General features: G+C 35.5%; 1 protein-coding gene across 1 annotated transcript in view; it reads left to right on the plus strand.

The window, feature by feature from the left end:
- Window positions 1–20,518, plus strand: part of LOC126893170 (multiple epidermal growth factor-like domains protein 10) — a 156,479-nt gene that overhangs the window by 63,640 nt on the left and 72,321 nt on the right. Inside the window, exon 5 of the mRNA XM_050663121.1 lies at window positions 10,700–10,819. Within this exon, the coding sequence (XP_050519078.1) occupies window positions 10,700–10,819 (120 nt within the window). The remainder of the gene's footprint in view (window positions 1–10,699; window positions 10,820–20,518) is intronic.

Below are 20,518 nucleotides of genomic sequence, written 5' to 3' on the forward strand. Positions count from 1 at the left end.
TAAATTCGTTTAATAAAATATCCAGTTTATCCTCTGGTGCTGCAGTCAAACAGTCATCTATATAACGATAGAAAAAAGGAATATCGAAATCTATTTTATTTAGGACAATTTCTTCTAGGTGCTCTAAAACTAGTTGAGCGATAGCACTAGATATGCTAGCACCCATAGCACATCCATCTGTTTGTTGGAAGAACTTGTTTTTATATATAAAGTATGTTGAGTTTAATGTTGTTTCAACCAATATTCCAATAGCTTTGGCGAAAGATATTATTAAGCAAAAATGGAATGAAATCAAAATATTTACGGACATTCCACTAGAAGAATTTCTTTTAGCAGTTGAAACAACATTAAACTCAACATACTTTATATATAAAAACAAGTTCTTCCAACAAACAGATGGATGTGCTATGGGTGCTAGCATATCTAGTGCTATCGCTCAACTAGTTTTAGAGCACCTAGAAGAAATTGTCCTAAATAAAATAGATTTCGATATTCCTTTTTTCTATCGTTATATAGATGACTGTTTGACTGCAGCACCAGAGGATAAACTGGATATTTTATTAAACGAATTTAATAACTTCCACCCAAAACTCAAATTTACATTAGAAATAGAAAAAAAATTGTCAAATCAACTTTCTGGACCTGACTTTACATAGAGAAAATAGTATCATAACCACTTCATGGTACACTAAAAAAACCTGGTCATCGAGATATCTGAATTTCAACTCACATCATCCTCTGTCCCAAAAGAAATCAGTAGTTATTGGCCTAGCTGATAGATCCATCAGATTGTCCGACCCCACAAACAGACCTCAGGCCATAAAAAAGGCAAAAACAGCATTGACGCTTAATTCTTACCCCCATCATCTCATTGAAAACACTTTTAAGTCGCGACTACATACTTTCTACAACAACCAGAATAACAATAAAACTAACAAGATAAAGAAGAATTATATGTCTCTTCCGTATATAAAAGGGTTATCAGAACAGCTTGCAAATCTCCTATCTAAACACAACATCACAGTTGCTCATAAAGGGTACAATCTATTGAAAAGGAATTTCACACAACTAAAAACAAAAACTCCTCAATCAAAAAAATCGCATGTAGTATATGAAATCCCTTGCTCAGATTGCGATGGGGTATACATTGGACAAACCAGCCAGCTACTCAACTCAAGAATACGTTCTCACAAATATGATAAAAAAAACTCAACGGCCCTCACAAAACATGAAAACGAGAAAAAACATAAATTCGATTTTGACAACACCAAAATCTTAAAAACTGAACACAACAAGAAAAAGAGGGAGCTCCTAGAGTCTATAGAAATAAAAAAGAACAACCATGCTATTAATGACAAAAGGGACATCAAACATCTGAACAAATTATATTATAATCTAATTTAAAATATAATACAAAAGAAATTTCAGCACGCCTATGATGCGGAAGCAACTAGGTATTTAATTGATTGATATTTGAAACATCGATATAACATCACAATAATTCGACACAGTACCTAAATTTTAAACGTATCTACTAGTGGGTCTGTCCCTATGTTTTTAACATTGTTTTATTTTGTGACGTCTATTATTGTTATTGTTCACTGCCAACTTTACATGCAGGGTAAGTCAAAATGTTTTCTTAAATTTTGGTATTGTATCTTTGACGAAATGTTTTTTAGTCACGTAATGATCTTGAAAAAGGCAAGGATATTCCTGTCGAAACGTCGATTAAATGATATGACATAACATCATAGCCATCTCTTTTTCTTTGTGAACCTAAGCCCAAGAAACCCAAATTAAAAAATATATATATATATATATATATATATATATATATATATATATATATATATATATATATATAACAAAATTTCGGTATTTTTTCGGGTTCTGTCGGTCAGGAATTAAAACAATTCTATTTTTTTGTCACTTAATATTTCGTCAACTGATTGTTGACTTCATCAGAAGTGCACTACAAATTTACAAGAAACAAAGGTATAAGCAACATAAGAAAAATTACATAAAACACTACTTACAATGTGGAATTGTTGACAAATGAACAAAACAAACATTGGTCACACACTCTTACAATTAGACTAACATTTTTGAAATGAAACAAATTAAATATAGATAAAATGATAAAAAATGTACACTAATGACTAGTTTATGTGTATAGATAAAATAAGTATAATTGGTAAATGTTGTATCAATAATCTAATTAAATAGATTGCAGAATATTGCAGTATATATTGCTGAGTTGGTTGGTGTCAGCCTTATAATTAATTACATTTTTTGTTTTTGTGATGTAACACATTTCGAGAAATAGCCTGTTTTTATAGTGTTGTACTGTTTGTAGTATTTCAACATTGGTATAGTCAAACTGATGACCTGTGTTGATGCAGTGATCGACTACAGCGCATGTATTTTTATATTTCTGGCAGTCACTTTTGTGTTGAGTAATACGTTGTTTCAGCCATTGGCTTGTTTGTCCAATATAGCAACCGTCGCAGCCTAAACACGGTAGTTTATAGATCGTATTGGTTGTGTACATAGTTGGTGTATGATCTTTTACACGAGAGAATAAACTTTTGTTATTAATACAGCTGTACTTACCAATTCTGATATTAGAATGTGGTTTAAAGAGAGCCGTAATTTTGTTCGTGAGATTTTCAATAAAGGGTAATCTTCTGTATTTAAAATCTTGTGGAGCATCTCTATCCAATTAATTGTCCATCAATTCCTGGATAATTCAGTGTCCTGAGAAAAACCATATTTCCCTGGACTATTATGTATACGCTCGCTACTTAAGCGCCATCTACGAAACTTCGCTGGCGATCTTGCGAACTATTCCAGCACATCTTAACTTATATCACTGAGATCGACAAAAGTGGACAAAAACTGATGAGTATGCTGAACGCAGTATACTTACATGTCCGCACCGCGCCAAGGATTATAACCGAATCGACTACAAGCACGAGCTGATTGCAGATCCTAGCTTTCTACGTATACGCGGTACGAATGGATTATTATAAGTTTATGGATATGTACCTATTTAAAACATATAATTTCACCTAAAATAGATCAATATTTTAATAATTTTATATAATATATGTAGGTATGTAACTCCTTCAGTCACAATCGTCGCAGATCTTTACATATCTAATTATAAGAAACTTCGTAAAAAGTCATGTTAATAGATTGGAATCTTTACCATTTATAAAAACAACTTATTATTTACATGAAATATTTTTTTATTGTTTGTTTACTGTGCAATCAGTCAAAAAAACAGACCATACAATCAAACACATTTGTTGAAATTTACAATGACGCGAAGAGAAATATTTCAATAAATATTTACTCTACATGAATATTAATATTACAATTAGAGTTTCTTAACTTAAGAATAGCAAATCTAATGGTAATTTTTGCTAATAGGCCAGGGTAATAAGACAAATATACCCTGTTCGTGACACTTCAGCAGCCAGGGTACTGAAGCGTTTTTTCGACAGGTAATACCTATAGGAACAAATTATAACTACAGTAGAACGTCAATAATCCGGATTAATTGGGACCGGACCCCATCCGGATTATCAATATATCCGGATTATCAATATATCCGGATTGTATCCCGAATGAAGTATGTGCCTCCTAGTGGCGGGATACGGGCAACAGTACATTGGCTTATAGGGCAGTCCTTACAGTAGGGATCCTGGCCTATACAGAAAAATGCAGGCGGGTGTGGGGTAATACTGCACTTTGGTTGTATTGGTGGTGTATTGGCTAAACGTGCAGGGCAGGGTATGGTGCTGATAGAAAAGGCATTCAGGCATCAAATATCCAAAAATCTTTTCAGGCCATAATAATGAAAAGACCTTCTCCAAACGCAATAAAAACTTATACTGAAATGATGGCATCTCCTGAGGTAAAATGTTCCGGAAGTAAAATGAGCCTCCATTCGGATCTCCGGGTGAGGACTATCTCAGGGGGAACACCATTGCAGGTTAAAAAAATCAGGATAGGGTCTTGGAATCTTGGTAGTCTTACAGGTAAGAGTCTGGAGTTAGTGGATGCACTCAAACGAAGAAGAGTTCAAATTGCTTGTATTCAAGAAACTAGGTGGAGAGGACAAAGGGCGAAAGAACTAGGTGATGGATATAAATTGTGGTATGTAGGGAGTAGTAACACTAGAAATGGAGTTGGTATAATTGCTGATAGTGAAATGAAAGATAACGTAGTAGAAGTTGTAAGAACGAGTGATAGAATGATGTCAGTGAAATTTGTAATTGATAAAGAGGTATTGAATGTTGTGTGTGTGTGTGTATGCTCCTCAAATAGGTCTGGGTGAGAATGAAAGAAGAGCTTTCTATGACCAATTAGTAGACGTACTGAGTGATATTCCAGAAGAGGAGAAAGTTATAATAGGAGGTGATTTCAATGCACATGTGGGCCAAGCCAAGACAGGATATGAAACAATACATGGGGGATTAGGCTTTGGAACTAGAAATGAAGCTGGAGATGACATGCTAGAATTAGCAACAGCATTGGATATGGCGATTGTTAACACATTCTTTAAAAAGAGAGAAACTCAACTTATTACCTACAAAAGTGGACAACATCAATCCCAAATAGACTACTTCATGATAAGGAAAGAAGACATACGTGAATGCAAGGACTGCAAGGTAATAGTTAGTGAGACAGTAAGCCAACAATATAAGCTGCTTGTTCTGGACATCGAAGTAAAAAGCGAAACTAAACAAAAATATCGGAGAGGACCACAAAAAATCAAGTGGTGGAAGCTAAAAGATGAGAAGGAATGTCTATTCAGGGAAAGAATAGTAGAAAAAATATGTTGGAACATGAAAGGAAGCTCTAACACAATTTGGAGAAAAATGGCCAATATTATTAGAGAGACGGCTATTGAAATACTTGGGAAAACGTCAGGAAAGAAGTTTGAGGATAAAGAGACTTGGTGGTGGTCAAATGAAGTACAAGGAAAAATAAAAGAGAAGAGAAAATTATATAAAAAGTGGCAGGAAACCAGATCGGATACAGATCTTCAAAACTATATGGTCGCCAAAAAGGAAGCGAAAGTAGCAGTAGCAAAAGCTAAAGCAGAAGCGTATTCAAACCTATACGATCAACTTGATACCAGGGAAGGCGAAGCAAAGATATATAAAATAGCCAAACAGAGAGCAAAGAAAGCAAGAGATTTTAATCAGATTAGATGTATCCGAGATGAAAATAATAAAATACTAATTCACGAAAAGGATGTCAAAAAGAGATGGAAAGTATTTTGACAGTTTATTAAATGAAGAATTTGACAGACAGCCTGTGGAGTTAACGGAGACAGTAACAGCAATGGTTACCAGAATAACAAACGAGGAAGTGGTTCAAGCGCTTCAAAAAATAAAGAAAGGAAAAGCAGTCGGACCAGATGATATTCCTGGGGAAGTATGGAGAGCATTGGGAGAGACAGGAATAAGTTGGCTAGCAGGTCTATTTAATAGAATTATGGAAGTTGGACAAATGCCAGACGAATGGAGAAGCAGTATACTAATACCTGTCTACAAAAACAAAGGAGATATACAACAATGTACAAACTACAGGGCTATAAAACTGCTTAGCCACACCATGAAAATATGGGAAAGAGTAATTGATAGACGAATATGTGAAGAGACCGAAATATCCGAGAATCAGTTTGGCTTTATGCAGGACAGATCAACAACAGATGCAATTTTCATTGTAAGGCAACTGATGGAAAAATACAGGAATAAAGAGACCAACGCTCATATGGTATTCATTGATCTTGAGAAAGCATATGATAGAGTTCCTCGAGAGATTCTGTGGTGGGCACTCAATAAGAAAGGAGTCCCTGGCGAATATGTAAAGATTGTGAGAGATATGTATGAGGGAGTAACGACTAGTGTTAGAACAGGTGTGGGAGAGACTGATAAATTTCAGGTGAAAGTAGGATTGCACCAAGGCTCGGTGCTTAGTCCTTATTTATTCTCATTAGTTTTGGACCAGATAACAGCGAAACTACAGGGTAGTATTCCATGGTGCCTAATGTATGCTGATGATGTAGTGTTAATAGGAAATAGTGAAAGAGACTTAGAACAAAAACTGGAACAGTGGAGACAAGCTCTGGAGGAAAAAGGTTTAAAACTTAGTAGGACAAAAACAGAGTATTTGGAATGTTAATTTAAAGATGGAGTTACTACAAATAAAATGGTATCTTTGGATGGTGAAATGATTGTGAAAAGCAATAGTTTTAAGTACCTAAGATCGGTATTACAGAGTAATGGAGAAATAGATGGAGATGCATGCAGTAGAATTAGGGCTGGATGGATGAAGTGGAAAGAAGCGAGTGGTGTGTTGTGTGACAGAAAAATTCCAATGAAGCTGAAGGGAAAATTCTATAAAACAGCCATAAGACCGGCTATGATGCACGGAACTGAATGTTGGGCAGTGAAAAAGAAAGAGGAACAACGAATGCATGTGGCGGAAATGAGAATGCTTAGATGGATGAGTGGAGTGACAAAGAAGGATAAAATTAGAAATGAATATATTAGGGGAAGTCTAGGTGTGGCACCAATTGATGCCAAAATGAGAGAGCATAGGTTAAGATGGTTTGGTCATGTTCAACGTCGAGACGTTAATCACCCAATACGAAGAATAGCTGAAGTGCAGATTCCTGGAAGGAGTAGGAGAGGAAGACCAAAGAAGACCTGGGGGAGACCATAAGGCAGGACATGTTGGTAAAGGGGATTAACATTGATATGACCCAAGATAGAATTGTGTGGAGAAATGCAATTAGGGAAGCCGACCCCGCATAGGGATAAGGCAAAGAGAATGATGATATCAATATATCCGGATTATCGAAATTACCTTAAAAAAGGCCAGTATACACATATAAGTACAACAAACATTTTAAAATTTTATATTTTGTCTTATACAGTAGATGGTCCCAAAGTCCCAAGCCAGCCTGAACTAGCTTTAAAATCTTTCGATCCATTAAGCTATGTTCATTAAATTGTAAGGCTTTTCCACAAATCAATGGGCCTGAAATTGGCTCTCCTACGTTTCTCCTTTGAGTGAACCAGATATGCATCTTCTAACGCTTTGTTGGTTGCTGGACGTGCAGTATTTCTTTGAAGCGTACCCCCTTCAGAATCGAGTTTTGCTTCAATTTGTTCCAGTTGAACTCTTTTTGATTTAATGTCACTTATAGTGACTGTTCCGTGGCCACAGGCTATCGCCCGCCTGACGCTAAAGAGCATAGTGAAAGGGCACTTGGTATATATGATGTTTTATTTTTGCTAGATACAAATCCGGATTATTGACGGTCCGGATTTTTGACGTCCGCATTATCGACGTTCTACTTATTTCCTGCGTAGGATCTGGCGGCCATTTTTATTTATAAACAATTAGCTGTCAAAAAATGGCATTTTCCCTTTTTTTTCAAATCAACGGAAAACAGTTAAATTTATGATTTTTTTAGTACAAAATTTAATATCTTCGAGATTATGGAAAAAGCTTTAAAATGACGTATTACAAAGTTTGATATACTCATTTATTGTTAACATAATTGCGAAAAAAGTTCGGAATTGCAAAAAAAATTATTTTCTCAATAACTGTTGTAAAAATTAGTGTACAGCTTTGAAGTTTTTGTCAAATGCGGGTTCTTTGGTGCTTAATATGTGATAAAAATTTCAAAGCGATTCATTCAATTGTTTAAATTTTATTGAAATTGTTTATCCCAGAGAGCATTTTTTTTTGCAATAACATAAGTCAGAAAAAAATGACGTTAGAACCATTCCACAATTTAACTGTTTTCCGTTGATTTAAAAAAAAAAAGGGAAAATGCCATTTTGTGACAGCTAATTAATGACAGATCCTACGCAGGAAATAGTTACAATATGCTCTTATAAGTATTACCTGTCGAAAAAACGCTTCAGTACCCTGGCTGTTCAAGTGTCATGGAAAAAACCTTATTACCCTGGACTATAAAGGCGTCTAATTTGTTGACTATTGTCCAATAAATTTAGCGCTAACACATTTGGGTGGGTTTCTAGTCGCTGTAAATATTTATCACTGTGTGACACCAAGTGACACTATCACTTCACTCACAGTTTGCACCTGAATGAAGGTCTTGTAGGATGTCTTTGTTGCTTACAAACCAGGGCGCATCAGTTATTGCTCGTAACACCTTGTTTTGAAATCGGTCCATGATTGCTAGATAGATTGGATTTTGAAGCAGTGCCCCACAACTGTATTCCGTCCAAATTGGCTTGAGTATGGCATTGTACGCTAGTAATTTATTTCTCAACGACAACTGTGATTTTCTTCCGAGCAACCAATAGTATTTTCTATATATGGTGTCAAGATGTTTTCTTTTTTTCCATGTATGAGTTTTCCAAGTGAGTCTCTTGTCCATATGTAGGCCTAAGTACTTTACAGTATCTACCGTTGGAAGGGGAGCATTGTTGAGTGATATTTGAGGAGAATCGCCATGGCATCTAATGAATACTATGTGGCTTGATTTGGATTCCTTAAGTTTTATCTTCCATTTCTTAGTCCATTTCTGGACTTTATTTAAGTTTTCTTGGAGTTGTTCTGCTGCAACAACGGGATCTGAATGTACCGCCATTATTGCGGTATCGTCTGCAAATGTGGCTGTATGTACTTTAATGTCCGTAAGCAAATCGGAGGTTAATAGTAGATACAGGATCGGCCCAAAAACGCTATCTTGAGGAACGCCTGCCTTTAAGAGATGTAGACCGGTTATCTCGTTTTCATATTTTACCTGGAAATATCTTTCTTTTAGGTATGAGTATAGTATGTCATACATGTTCTGGTGTAGGTCCCTTTTTAGTTTATGTAGTAGTCCCTGATGCCACACCTTGTCAAAATATTGCTTACTTTCAAAAGAGTCTTGGATTAATTCTACTAGTCAATGTATCTGTCCAATTGTTGAATGTTTGACTCTAAATCCAAATTGGTGTATCGGTAGAAGTTCTTTTTCTGCAATAATTTTCATTAGTCTCTTAGCTAGTAATTTTTCCATAATTTTCGACATGACAGGCAGTATACTTATTGGTCGGTATGAAGTTGTTTCGTGTTGAGGTTTACCAGGTTTAGGGATTACTATTATTTGCGCTACTTTTCATTGCGCAGGAAAATATTTGAGTCTTATGACGGCGTTAGTAAGGTAGGTTAACATAAGTATTCCTTTTCGCGGTAGTTCTTTCATAATTTTTCCAGTGATTAGGTCATGTCCTGGAGCTTTTTTAGGGTCTAGATCTGTTTTTATAATGCACCGTACCTCATTTGGTGTAATATCTTGTATTTGCTCATCTGGTGGTATTTGTGCATCAAGAAACGCTATAATTTCGTCATCTGTATCTTCTCTTGTTAAGAGAGGTTTGAAAACTGTTTCAAAATGTGTAGCGAACATTTCTGCTTTCTCTTTATTTGTTTTTGCCAACTTCCATCAGGTTTCCTTATCGGTGGAATATGTTCTTTGGGTTGCTTTAATTTACATGAAATATTGATTAATACTGATAACTAACATTTATAAAAATATTCATTCATCCATTTTAGAGAAAAACTTTTAAATAAAAAGTTGTAATAAATTAAAACAGCCACATTATTTTTACAATAAATAATGAAATTGCAAAAACGGCCATTTTAGACTTTCGCGGGCTGTTTTGCATCAACAAATTAACGAAATTAAACTTACTATAGCTCAAATTGTGGCTTTTTTAATTTACTGCAACTTTCTATTTAAAAGTTTTTGTTACAATGTTAGTTACAAATTTAATGTTAGCTGTCAGTATTAATCAATATTTCATGCAAATAATAAGTTGTTTTTATAAATGGTAAAGATCCCATTCTATTAACATGACTTTTTACGAAGTTTCATAATAAATTTATATAAAGATCTGCGACGATTATGACTGAAGGAGTTAAGCAAGAATCATATTATCCGTTCCGGCACGTAGCGTTTCGTTTCCGAAAAATATTGATTTTAATGGATTTAAATATGAACAAATCATACTTTCCGGAGCGTATAGTATCAGACAACTCTTTGTAAAATCAGGTTTTTCGGAGATTACGCTACGTGCCGGAACGGTGCGGGCATGATAATATGATCCTTGCTTTAATGTATCTACCTACCTATTTTATATAGAATTAACATTTTACGTATTTTAGGTGAAATCATATGTTTTAAGTACATATCCATAAACTCATAATAATCCATTCGTACCGCTTATGCATGCGTACTCGGCTTTTGCTTGCACAGTCGCAGTCGGTTCGGTTATAATCCTTGGCGCGGTGCGGATTAAGTAACTCCGACAACTCTTACTCACAAACTCACACCATGCTATGACACACACTAGACACTAGGCACACTCAGTATGCAATGTATTATTTTCTACGCACTACTACGCTACTACACTACATATCGCAATTCGCAATCGCAGTCGCAGTAATACCAATACCTCAGTCCTCAGTACTCTGTACTCTCATTAGTCAGTCTCACATGACTTTGAAAAGGGAATTAGGTATAGGAATTAGGCTTAGATTACTTATTATATGAATAATCTGAACATATAAATAAAATAATTATTTTACAATTATTATTGTATTAATAGACATAGTGAAAATACAACATACTTAATGTTCTGATTTTTAGATGAATGTGAAAGGGATTTAGATTGCAGTTACATGGCAAATTCTATATGTGATGGTACAACAAAAAACTGCCGTTGCAAAAATGGGAATTACTTTACTTTTGAAGGCAACTGTTTACCAGGTAATGTATATTATTAAACTTTACTTTTAAGCCTTGGATCTAAAAAATTTTCTTCCTCTTCTTCAAGTGCCGTCTCCCAATCGGAGGTTGGATATTATCATCACTATCTTTACTCTATACACCGCTGTTCTGAAGATTTCTATAGAACTGCACTTAAACTATTCCCTTAAATTCTTCAACCATGACACTCTCCTTCTTCCTCCTGTTATCATCATCATCATTCTCTTTGCCTTATCCCTATGCGGGGTCGGCTTCCCTAATTGCATTTCTCCATACAATTCTATCTTGAGTCATATCAATATTAATCCCCTTTACCAACATGTCCTGCCTAATCGTCTCCCCCCACGTCTTCTTTGGTCTTTCTCTCCTACTCCTTCCAGAAATCTGCACTTCAGCAATTCTTCGTACTTATTGGGTGATTAGTGTCTCGACGTTGAACATGACCAAACCATCTCAACCTACGCTCTCTCATTTTGGCATCAATTGGTGCCACACCTAGACTTCCCCTAATGTACTTATTTTTAATTTTATCCTTTTTTGTCACTCCACTCATCCATCTAAGCATTCTCATTTCCGCCACATGCATTCGTTGTTCCTCTTTCTTTTTCACTGCCCAACATTCAGTTCCGTACATCATAGCCGGTCTTATGGCTGTTTTATAGAATTTTCCCTTCAACTTCATTGGAATTTTCCTGTCACACAGTACACCACTCGCTTCCTTCCACTTCATCCATCCTGCCCTAATTCTACTTCATGCATCTCCATCTATTGCTCCATTACTCTGTAATACCGAATCCAGGTACTTAAAACTATTGCTTTTTACAATCAGTTCACCATCCAAAGATACCATGTTATTTTTAGTAACTCCATCTTTAAATGAACATAGCAAATACTCTGTCTTTGTCCTACTAAGCTTTAAACCTTTTTCCTCCAGAGCTTGTCTCCACTGTTCCAGTTTTTGTTCTAAGTCTCTTTCACTATTTCCTACTAACACGACATCATCAGCATACATTAAGCACCATGGAATGTTACCCTGTAGTTTCGCTGTTATCTGGTCCAAAACTAATGAGAATAAATACTGACTAAGCAGTACCGGATTTACCACTAGGCCGACTAGGCCTCGGCCTAGGGCCTCAAGCAAAAGGGGGCCGCAGCGTTTTGTAAAAAAAACTTTTTGGTAAAAGAATTTTTACTAATTGAATTGAAATCAGTAAACAATTTTTCAAATTAGAGAATGCTATTCTACTAAACACGTGGTATGATATTTTTTACAACGTTTTGACAAGAGTAGCAAAACATTTGAAAAAACTGCTACAGACTTGAATGTGACTTTTAACATACAAATCTCTAAAGGAGTACGCATTGAGTCTGAGAGACAACTTTGATTCCTATGAAAAAAGAAGAAAAGAGTTGTCTTAAAATGAAACCTATACTTATTCTTGAAATAAAAAGACGCCCGAAAAGAAAAGCTCTCCCTGGCGAAGACAAAGAAGATGAACCCACTGAACCCCACTTTAATGGCAAAGAAGACTTTGCCATTCAAGATTAATATATTCAATGTTGTAATTGACAGGCTTTATTCAGAATTGAATGAAGGTTCCGAAGTTTATTTCAGTCTTAATAAAGAATTTGGATTTTTAAACAACTTATCGTCAATTTACAATGAAGAAATCAGGGGAAAAGTTTCTATTTTGGCTAAAAAGTATCGAATCGACATATATGGTGTCTTTGGAGAAGAGTGTGTACAGTTCAAAGGCTTTGTTGAAGGTATATTTGATGAAGAAAAGGAACCTCATGATAACAAGATGACCAAGCCTCCGAGGAATACACTTTTGGAGTATCTGAAACTCATTCATGAAAAACAGTTAGGTAACAACATTATTTCCGAATATGGACACGGCTTTGCGCCGTGATAAACCATGCATGATGACATCTAATGCATCTGGAGAAAGATCATTCAGCATGTTGAAAAGAATCAAAAACTACTTGAGGAACTCGACTTCTGACGAAGATTCTAGATTGTCTAGTTCAGCTCGTTTTGTTTCAAATGCTGAGATTTTTCAAGCCTTTAGACTTTAACGATTTGATTAAAGATTTTGCAGCCAAAAAAGGTAGAAAAGTGAGTGTCTGAGTTTAGATATGAGATTTATTATGAGTATGGAGTGGAGTGAGTGTTAATGTTAATCACTAATCCAACTTTATCCAAATTAAGAACATGACAGTGTAAGAGAATAATGTGGGAATTGAACGATCTAGAAGTTCATTTGTTGTATTCTTAATATTTTTATTTTTCAGTACCGTAGCCTATTATTAGTACAGTTCATATTATTTTGCTTGTTCTCTTACTTATAATGTCTTTTCAACTCGGCTTTTTTTAGTCTTTTGTTGTCATCTGTACTTTTCCCTCCGAATGAAACAAATGGTGTTTAATTTTAACAATTAACTGCAATACTAATTTAAGTATAATATAATAATTTTAGCAATATTAATAATTATACAAATAACTGCTGTTTGCTAACATTTTGAATTATACATATATTTTCTATCTTCGTCTTAAGTTGCATTCTCCATTACTGAATGTTGGCTAAAACTACAGCAAATTTCTCTCTATCTTGAACGGTTCTTAGTATCGAATGTGTATCCATGCCTGTCCAGTCTCTTACGTTCTTCAGCCAGGAGCATTTTTTTCTTCCTGGACCTCTTCTTCCTTCCACTTTCCCTTCCATTATGAGTCGTAAAAGGTTATATCTTTCCCCTCTGTAAATATGTCCTAGATAACTCGATTTTCTGTTTTTTTACAATATTTAGGAGTTCTCTCTCAGTCCCCATTCTTCTCTGCACCTCGACCTCGTTGTTGGTCACATGCTATGTCCAAGAGATCTTCAGCATCCTACGAAAAACCCACATCTCAAAGGCTTCTATAAATATAGAAATATTTCTATACATTTTCTTTTTAGAAATTTCTATAAATATAGAAATTGTTGTTTGAGCTGTTTTGGGGTTTTAGCCAAATTTGTAAACCAAGATTATTTAATTAGTGAATAATATAACCATTTTATGTACCTACCGTATTCAAATAGAACATTAGTGGAATTTATATTCATTTATGTTATGCTTTGCATGTTGAACCAATTTTAAAAAGTAAACTTAAAATAAACGTTATGTATTAATACGAAATGTGCTTTATGCTTTAATTACATACTCGTGAAGTTCTCGAGGGCCGCTCGGGGTGATTTGGCCTAGGGTCGCTAGTACCCTAAATCCGGCACTGGGACTAAGCACCGAGCCCTGGTGGAATCCTACTTTCACATGAAATTTGTCAGTCTCTCCCACACCTGTCCTAACACTAGTCGTTACTCCCTCATACATATCCCTCACAATCTTTACATATTCACCAGGGACTCCTTTCTTATTGAGTTCCCACCACAGAATCTCTCGAGGAACTCTATCATATGCTTTCTCAAGATCAATGAATACCATATGAGCGTTTGTTTCTTTACTCCTGTATTTTTCCATCAACTGCCTTATAATGAAAATGTTGATCTGCCCTGCATAAAGCCAAATTGAGTCTCGGATATTTCGGTCTCTTCACGTATCCGTTTATCAATTACTCTTTCCCATATTTTCATGGTGTGGCTAAGCAGTTTTATAGCCCTGTAGTTTGTACATTGTTATATATCTCCCTTGTTTTTGTAGACAGGTATTAGTATACTGCTTCTCCATTCGTCTGGCATTTGTCCAACTTCCATAATTCTATTAAATAAGCCACCTTGTTCCTGTCTCTCCCAATGCTCTATGCTCTCCATACTTCCCCAGGAATATCATCTGGTCCTACCGCTTTTCCTTTCTTTATTTTTTGAAGCGCTTGAGCTACTTCCTCGTTTGTTATTTTGGTGACCATTGCTGCTACTGTCTCCGTTGACTCTACAGGCTGTCTGTCAAATTCTTCATTTAATAAGCTGTCAAAGTACTTTCTCCATCTCTTTTTGACATCCTTTTCGTGAACTAGTATTTTATTATTTTCATCTCGGGTACATCTAATCTGATTAAAATCTTTTGCTTTCTTTGCTCTCTGTTTGCCTATTTTATATATCTTCGTTTCGCCTTCCCTGGTATCAAGTTGATCGTATAGGCTTGAATACGCTTCTGCCTTGGCTTTTGCTACTGCTACTTTCGCTTCCTTTTTCGCCACCATATAGTTTTGAAGATCTGTGTCGGATCTGGTTTCTTTCCACTTTTTATATAATGTTCGCTTCTCTTTTATTTTTCTTGTACTTCGTTTGACCACCACCAAGTCTCTTTATCCTCAAACTTTTTTCCTGACGTTTTCCCCAGTATTTCAATAGCAGTCTCTCTAATAATGTTGGCCATTTTTCTCCAAATTGTGTTAGGGCTTTCTTTCATGTTCCAACATATTTTTTCTACTATTCTTTCTCCTCCTGTCTTCTTCCTCCTGTTATCTTTCTCTCTATTATCAGTCTTATCATTTCATATCGCTGTCTCCTCATTACGTGTCCCAGATACTTATTGTAACTTTCTTATTTTTATTGTGTTTATTATTTCGTATTTTTTGCTCATTTATCGCAATATTTCCGTGTTCGTTTTCTTCCGTGTCCATGCCATTCTAAGCATCCTTCTTTAACACCACATTTCAAATGACTAGATTATTTATGTGTTCTTGCCATAGACATTGAGTCTATAGCTTTCACAAGTCCATATTGCAGTATCGAAAACACGTAGCATCTCAAAGTTCTTACTCTCAGTTCTATTCTAAGGCATGGCGCCCATCGGCGGGCGTAATTTCGGCCGGTAATCCCTTGGCCTACCTGCATAAATCAAGGGGTACCATTTATGACAGGGGTAATTTCGGCCGAGGGGTTGATGTTTACGATGAGATTAAAATATTGGTAATTACACTCCTGGGGTACTCTACACTCTAATACCCGAAAGTTAGGTTTTGACGAAGCGTTAGGTCTTCCTCCTTTGAAAATTGTACTGTGTAATATATAATATAATATATTAATTTTTTAAAATTAGCAAAATTTCGGTTCAAAACGAATAAGAAGTAATTAAGAAGCAACTTAAAACCTCCGGCCGAATTTACCTACCGGCTTTTAGTACCTGCCCTTTTTCCGGCCGAAATTACATCCGCCCGCGCCCATATCTATGGGCAGGGGTGGGGCGTGGCCCCCCTGGTTTTTCGGTCGTTTTAACTATACATTGTCATCCAAAGTATACAAAATATAATGTGCAACATCTTTACGTCTGCCCCTCCCCTAAGAATTTTTATATGGGCGCCCATGTTCTAAGGTCTTTATTGCAGAGAATTGTTTTCATTTTTACAAACACATTTCTTGCTATTTCTATCCTGGCCCTTATTTTCTGTTGTTTGATAATTATAATAATTATTTAAATGTTAGGATATAAAGAGTCTAATGCTCATAATCTTATTGAAGGTTTTATTTACAACAGTTTGCGGGCGACCGGTTTCGACGTTTACAATTTATACGCCATCATCAGGCCCTTGAGAAACTGAACCAGATATCAGTACAAGAAATATACAGTGTACAATGTGGTGTTAGATTGTAACATTGAGCCCTGTGTCAATCTAACACCACATTGTACACTGTATATTTCTTGTACTGATACTTTGTTCAGTTTCTGAAGGGCCTGATGACGCATATAAATTGTAAACGCCGAAACCGGTCGCCCGCAAACTGTTGTAAATAAAACCTCAATAAGATTATGAGCATTAGACTCGTTATATCCTAACATTTACACAATGTGCTCATACGAGCCACAAGTTCATCATTATAATTATTGTCTGAAATCCAGGTTACTAGGTATTTGTATTTATCAACCCTTTTTATTGGTTACATTTGCCAAATGTATACTTGTTTGTACATTTGTTTTCATAGTTATTATCATGTATTTGGTCTTTTAGTCTTAGTCCATATTCTTCACTGTTTGTTTTGTTTAGTAGTAGTAATTAGAGTTTTTCAGCAGAGCTAGCCATAATCACGGTGTCATTCGCATATCTTATGTTGTTAATATATCTTCCGTTAATTATTATTCCTTCAATTTGGGATCGTAATGCTTTCTCACCCTGATCGATCCCTGGGTGTGAAAAGTGTTTTTCCTTTTTCCATCCTTGCTCGTTTTGGTTTCGTCATAATCTCGCTGCTTGTTAGGATTAGATAGTTTTTAGTTTAGGATTTGGTGCTGGCTAAATGGGCATAGCTCCCAAGGGCCAAAAAAAATGCTTTCTCAAAAATGGCTTCACTATAAAATAAATTAAATAGTAATGGAAACATCATTGTTGGTAGTTGCTAGTAAAATCTACGAAATAATACTAGAGAAAAAGCTGCGAGAAAATATCGAGGCCACACTGGATTACAGCCAATGCGGCTTTAGGCCAGGGCGAGGTACAACCGATCTCATATTCACGGTGAGACAGTTATCAGAAAAAGCCCTAGAGCATAACAGTAAGTTGTATCTCTGTTTTGTGGACTTGGAAAAAGCATTTGATCGGGCACCACGTAACAAGATCTGGGAAATATTAAACCGTAGAAATGTGAAACCGAAGTTAATCCAAGCAATAAAGAGTATATATAAATGTACACGTAATAATGTAAGAACGAACAATTGCTCATCTCTAGAATTCTACACAAGGACAGGTGTAAGACAAGGTGGTGTTCTGAGTCCTTTGTTATTCATCACTCTAATGGACGAAATTGCAAAAGAATGCAGGGGAAAGGTAAAAAGAACTAGGGTTGGGGTGTATAAACTTCAACAAGTTTACGTGTCAGAGTTGATATATGCCGATGACCTGGTAATTGTGGCAAAATCAGAAAAATACTTGCAAGTGAATGTGAATGTTTGGAATGAAGCCTTTAAGAAATTTGGGATGAAAATAAATATTGAAAAAACAGAAGCTTTAGTAATATCGAATACACAAGAAAATATAAATGTTAAGTTGAATAATGAGACCATTACACAAGTTGAGGACTTTAAGTATCTAGGATCAACAATGAATGGACAAGGAAATATAGAACCAGAAATAAACAGCAGGGTAATGAGTGCAACAAAATTATACTATGCACTAAATAAAAGTTTTATTAGGAAGAAAGAAGTAAGCCTGAAAACAAAAATGAAAGTATTTCAAACCGTATACGAGCCGGTGCTACTCTACGCTAGTGAAACGTGGACAGTGAACGACAACATCCGTAGTAAAATTCAAGCATGCGAAATGCGATATTTACGTGCGGTATCCGGGGTGACCAGACGTGATCGTATAAGAAATGAAGACATACGTGAAAGGTGCGGTGTTGGAAGGACCTTAGACAGACTTGAAACGAAACAGTTCTCGTGGTTCGGACATATGGCGAGAATGAGTGAAGGTAGAACTGTAAAGAGGGTATGGAAAGCGGCATCTGACAACAAACGACGAAGAGGCAGGCCAGCAAGAACGTGGAATGCAAATATTGGAAAGGCTTGCGGAAAAAGAAATATTGGGTGGAGAGAAGCAGAAAGACTAGCTACCGACCGAAAGGCATGGAGACGTCTCATTTCTCCACTTACCTCGACACCGTAAGGTACAAGAGGACGGCTTAAGTAAGTAAGTAGTAATGGAGACATAATACATGTCTGCCTAACACCTCTTCTGATTTCAATTTGTGAACTGGGTTCGATATCTATTACAATTTCTATGCTCTTTGATTCCAATAAAGCTACTATCTACTACTACTACTACTATTACTATCGGTTTACAGCGTTCTCCGACTCCTAACTGCCATTCTTCTCTGTTTAACCATAGACCTGGAGGGATTTCTCTTTCCTTTAGTTCTTCTCCAATTCCCTCGCTCCAGCTTCTTCTTGGCATTCCTCTTTTCCTTCCCCCTGGTGGTGTCCACGCCAAAATCTGTTTAGGGGTACTATCATCCGGCATTCTCTGTACATGGCCGTACCATATTAGTTGTTGTGTTTTTATGTCATCGATTATATTGTATGTGTGGCTCGTGGCTCTCATCATTTCTCGTATTTCTACAGTAACAGAAGTCCATTTCTGTTACTAGTAACATATTCTCTGTTCTTTGTTTCGGTGGCCAAACTTCACTGCCATATGAGATTACACTTTTAAGTATGGCTATATATATTTAAGTATATGAGCTGTTTGTTCGTTTTAGATATTGTTTGGTACAATAGGAAAGCCGTTCATCATGGATATGGTTTTTCTAACCTGTATGTTTCTGTCTTATATAGCAGCATCGAGTGTTCCATCTTGAGTTATCTTCATGCCCAGGTACTTATATTCATCACAGTGTTTCATTTCTAAAGCTTTGTTATTATTCTTAATTCCCTTTTATCTATGTTTTTTGTCTTTAGAATTTGGACTAATTTTTCATGTCTTAGTTTCTCAAATGTCTTTTCAAAATCAACGTAACAAAACAAACGTGCACATCCACATTCATATCCATGCATTTTTGAGCTATCACATATTAAAAGCAAATAACGCCTCTCTGGTTCCTAATCCAGTTCTGAATCCAAACCGACTATCATCTATTCCTTCTTATACGATCATGTATTATTTTCAAAAATAATTTGAGAATTACATAACTTATTAATGCTAGTTTTCTGTATTCACTGCAATCTCTGGCGTTGGTATTTATACGGATAGCGCAAAAGGTGGAAAGTAACCATTGTTACGCTATATGTACTTTTTTGTATATTGTAGGTATTAAGCAAGTCTGCTATAGGTTTCATCATTTATGCATTTTAAGCTTTCTACTGGGATTTGATCTAGACCTACTGCTTTACAATTTTTGATGTTTTAATACCGTGTTAATTTCCTCCTTTAATATCTTCAAAACCATATCATCTTTTCAGTGCCGGTTTAACCTAACTTCGGGCCCTGGGCGCTGGATATTTAGGGGCCCCCTTCATTGCTATTCGTTATCAGTTTTTAACAAGAAAACACATGCATTAACTATAAATGTTTATTGTAAAATCTATACAATAAATTTTGTAAAACAAACATAAATAAAAGCAAAAAAATATTGCAAAAAATCATTTAAAAATATATAAAAACAGAAAGTTCCACAAAACAGCACATGACAAACAAACAAACATAATATTCTAAAAAATACATAAGATAAAAATTAGATCACTTTTTTTCATGACTTATCCAATGATACTGTTTTCATGTCAATGTCAATTTTACCGTCAATGTTTTCATGACTGAATAATTATCCAACTGCTATATACTACTAAATAGCAACGTTCAGTTGCTCCAGTTCTTCATCTTCTATAATACCATACTGATAATGCGTCTAAGTTTTCTTGACCCAAATTTGACCTTAAATATATTTTTATTCATTTTAGGGCCGAAAAAGACTGCTCGCCTAATGCATTAGAAATTGGTATTGTAAAATAAACTTGCAATAAAGTTAAAATATAGGGAAAAATTGAGTTTACATCCTGTATGACACCAAATGTTTCAAATGTTTATTTAAATTTTGGCATAACGTTATAAAATGAGTAATTTCATTATGCAAGTTCTCTTTGGTTTTATCAACATCTTTTTTATATTTCTCGCATAAAGAATCAATTGACGTCTTTATTGACTTCTTCTTTACTTATTTAGCTTAAAAAACATCTAACAGCTGATGTAACACCTTTGTATCATTCATTTCTCTTTAA

The sequence above is a fragment of the Diabrotica virgifera genome, chromosome 10 (genome assembly GCF_917563875.1).
Source record: "Diabrotica virgifera virgifera chromosome 10, PGI_DIABVI_V3a".
NCBI classification, from domain to species: domain Eukaryota; kingdom Metazoa; phylum Arthropoda; class Insecta; order Coleoptera; family Chrysomelidae; genus Diabrotica; species Diabrotica virgifera.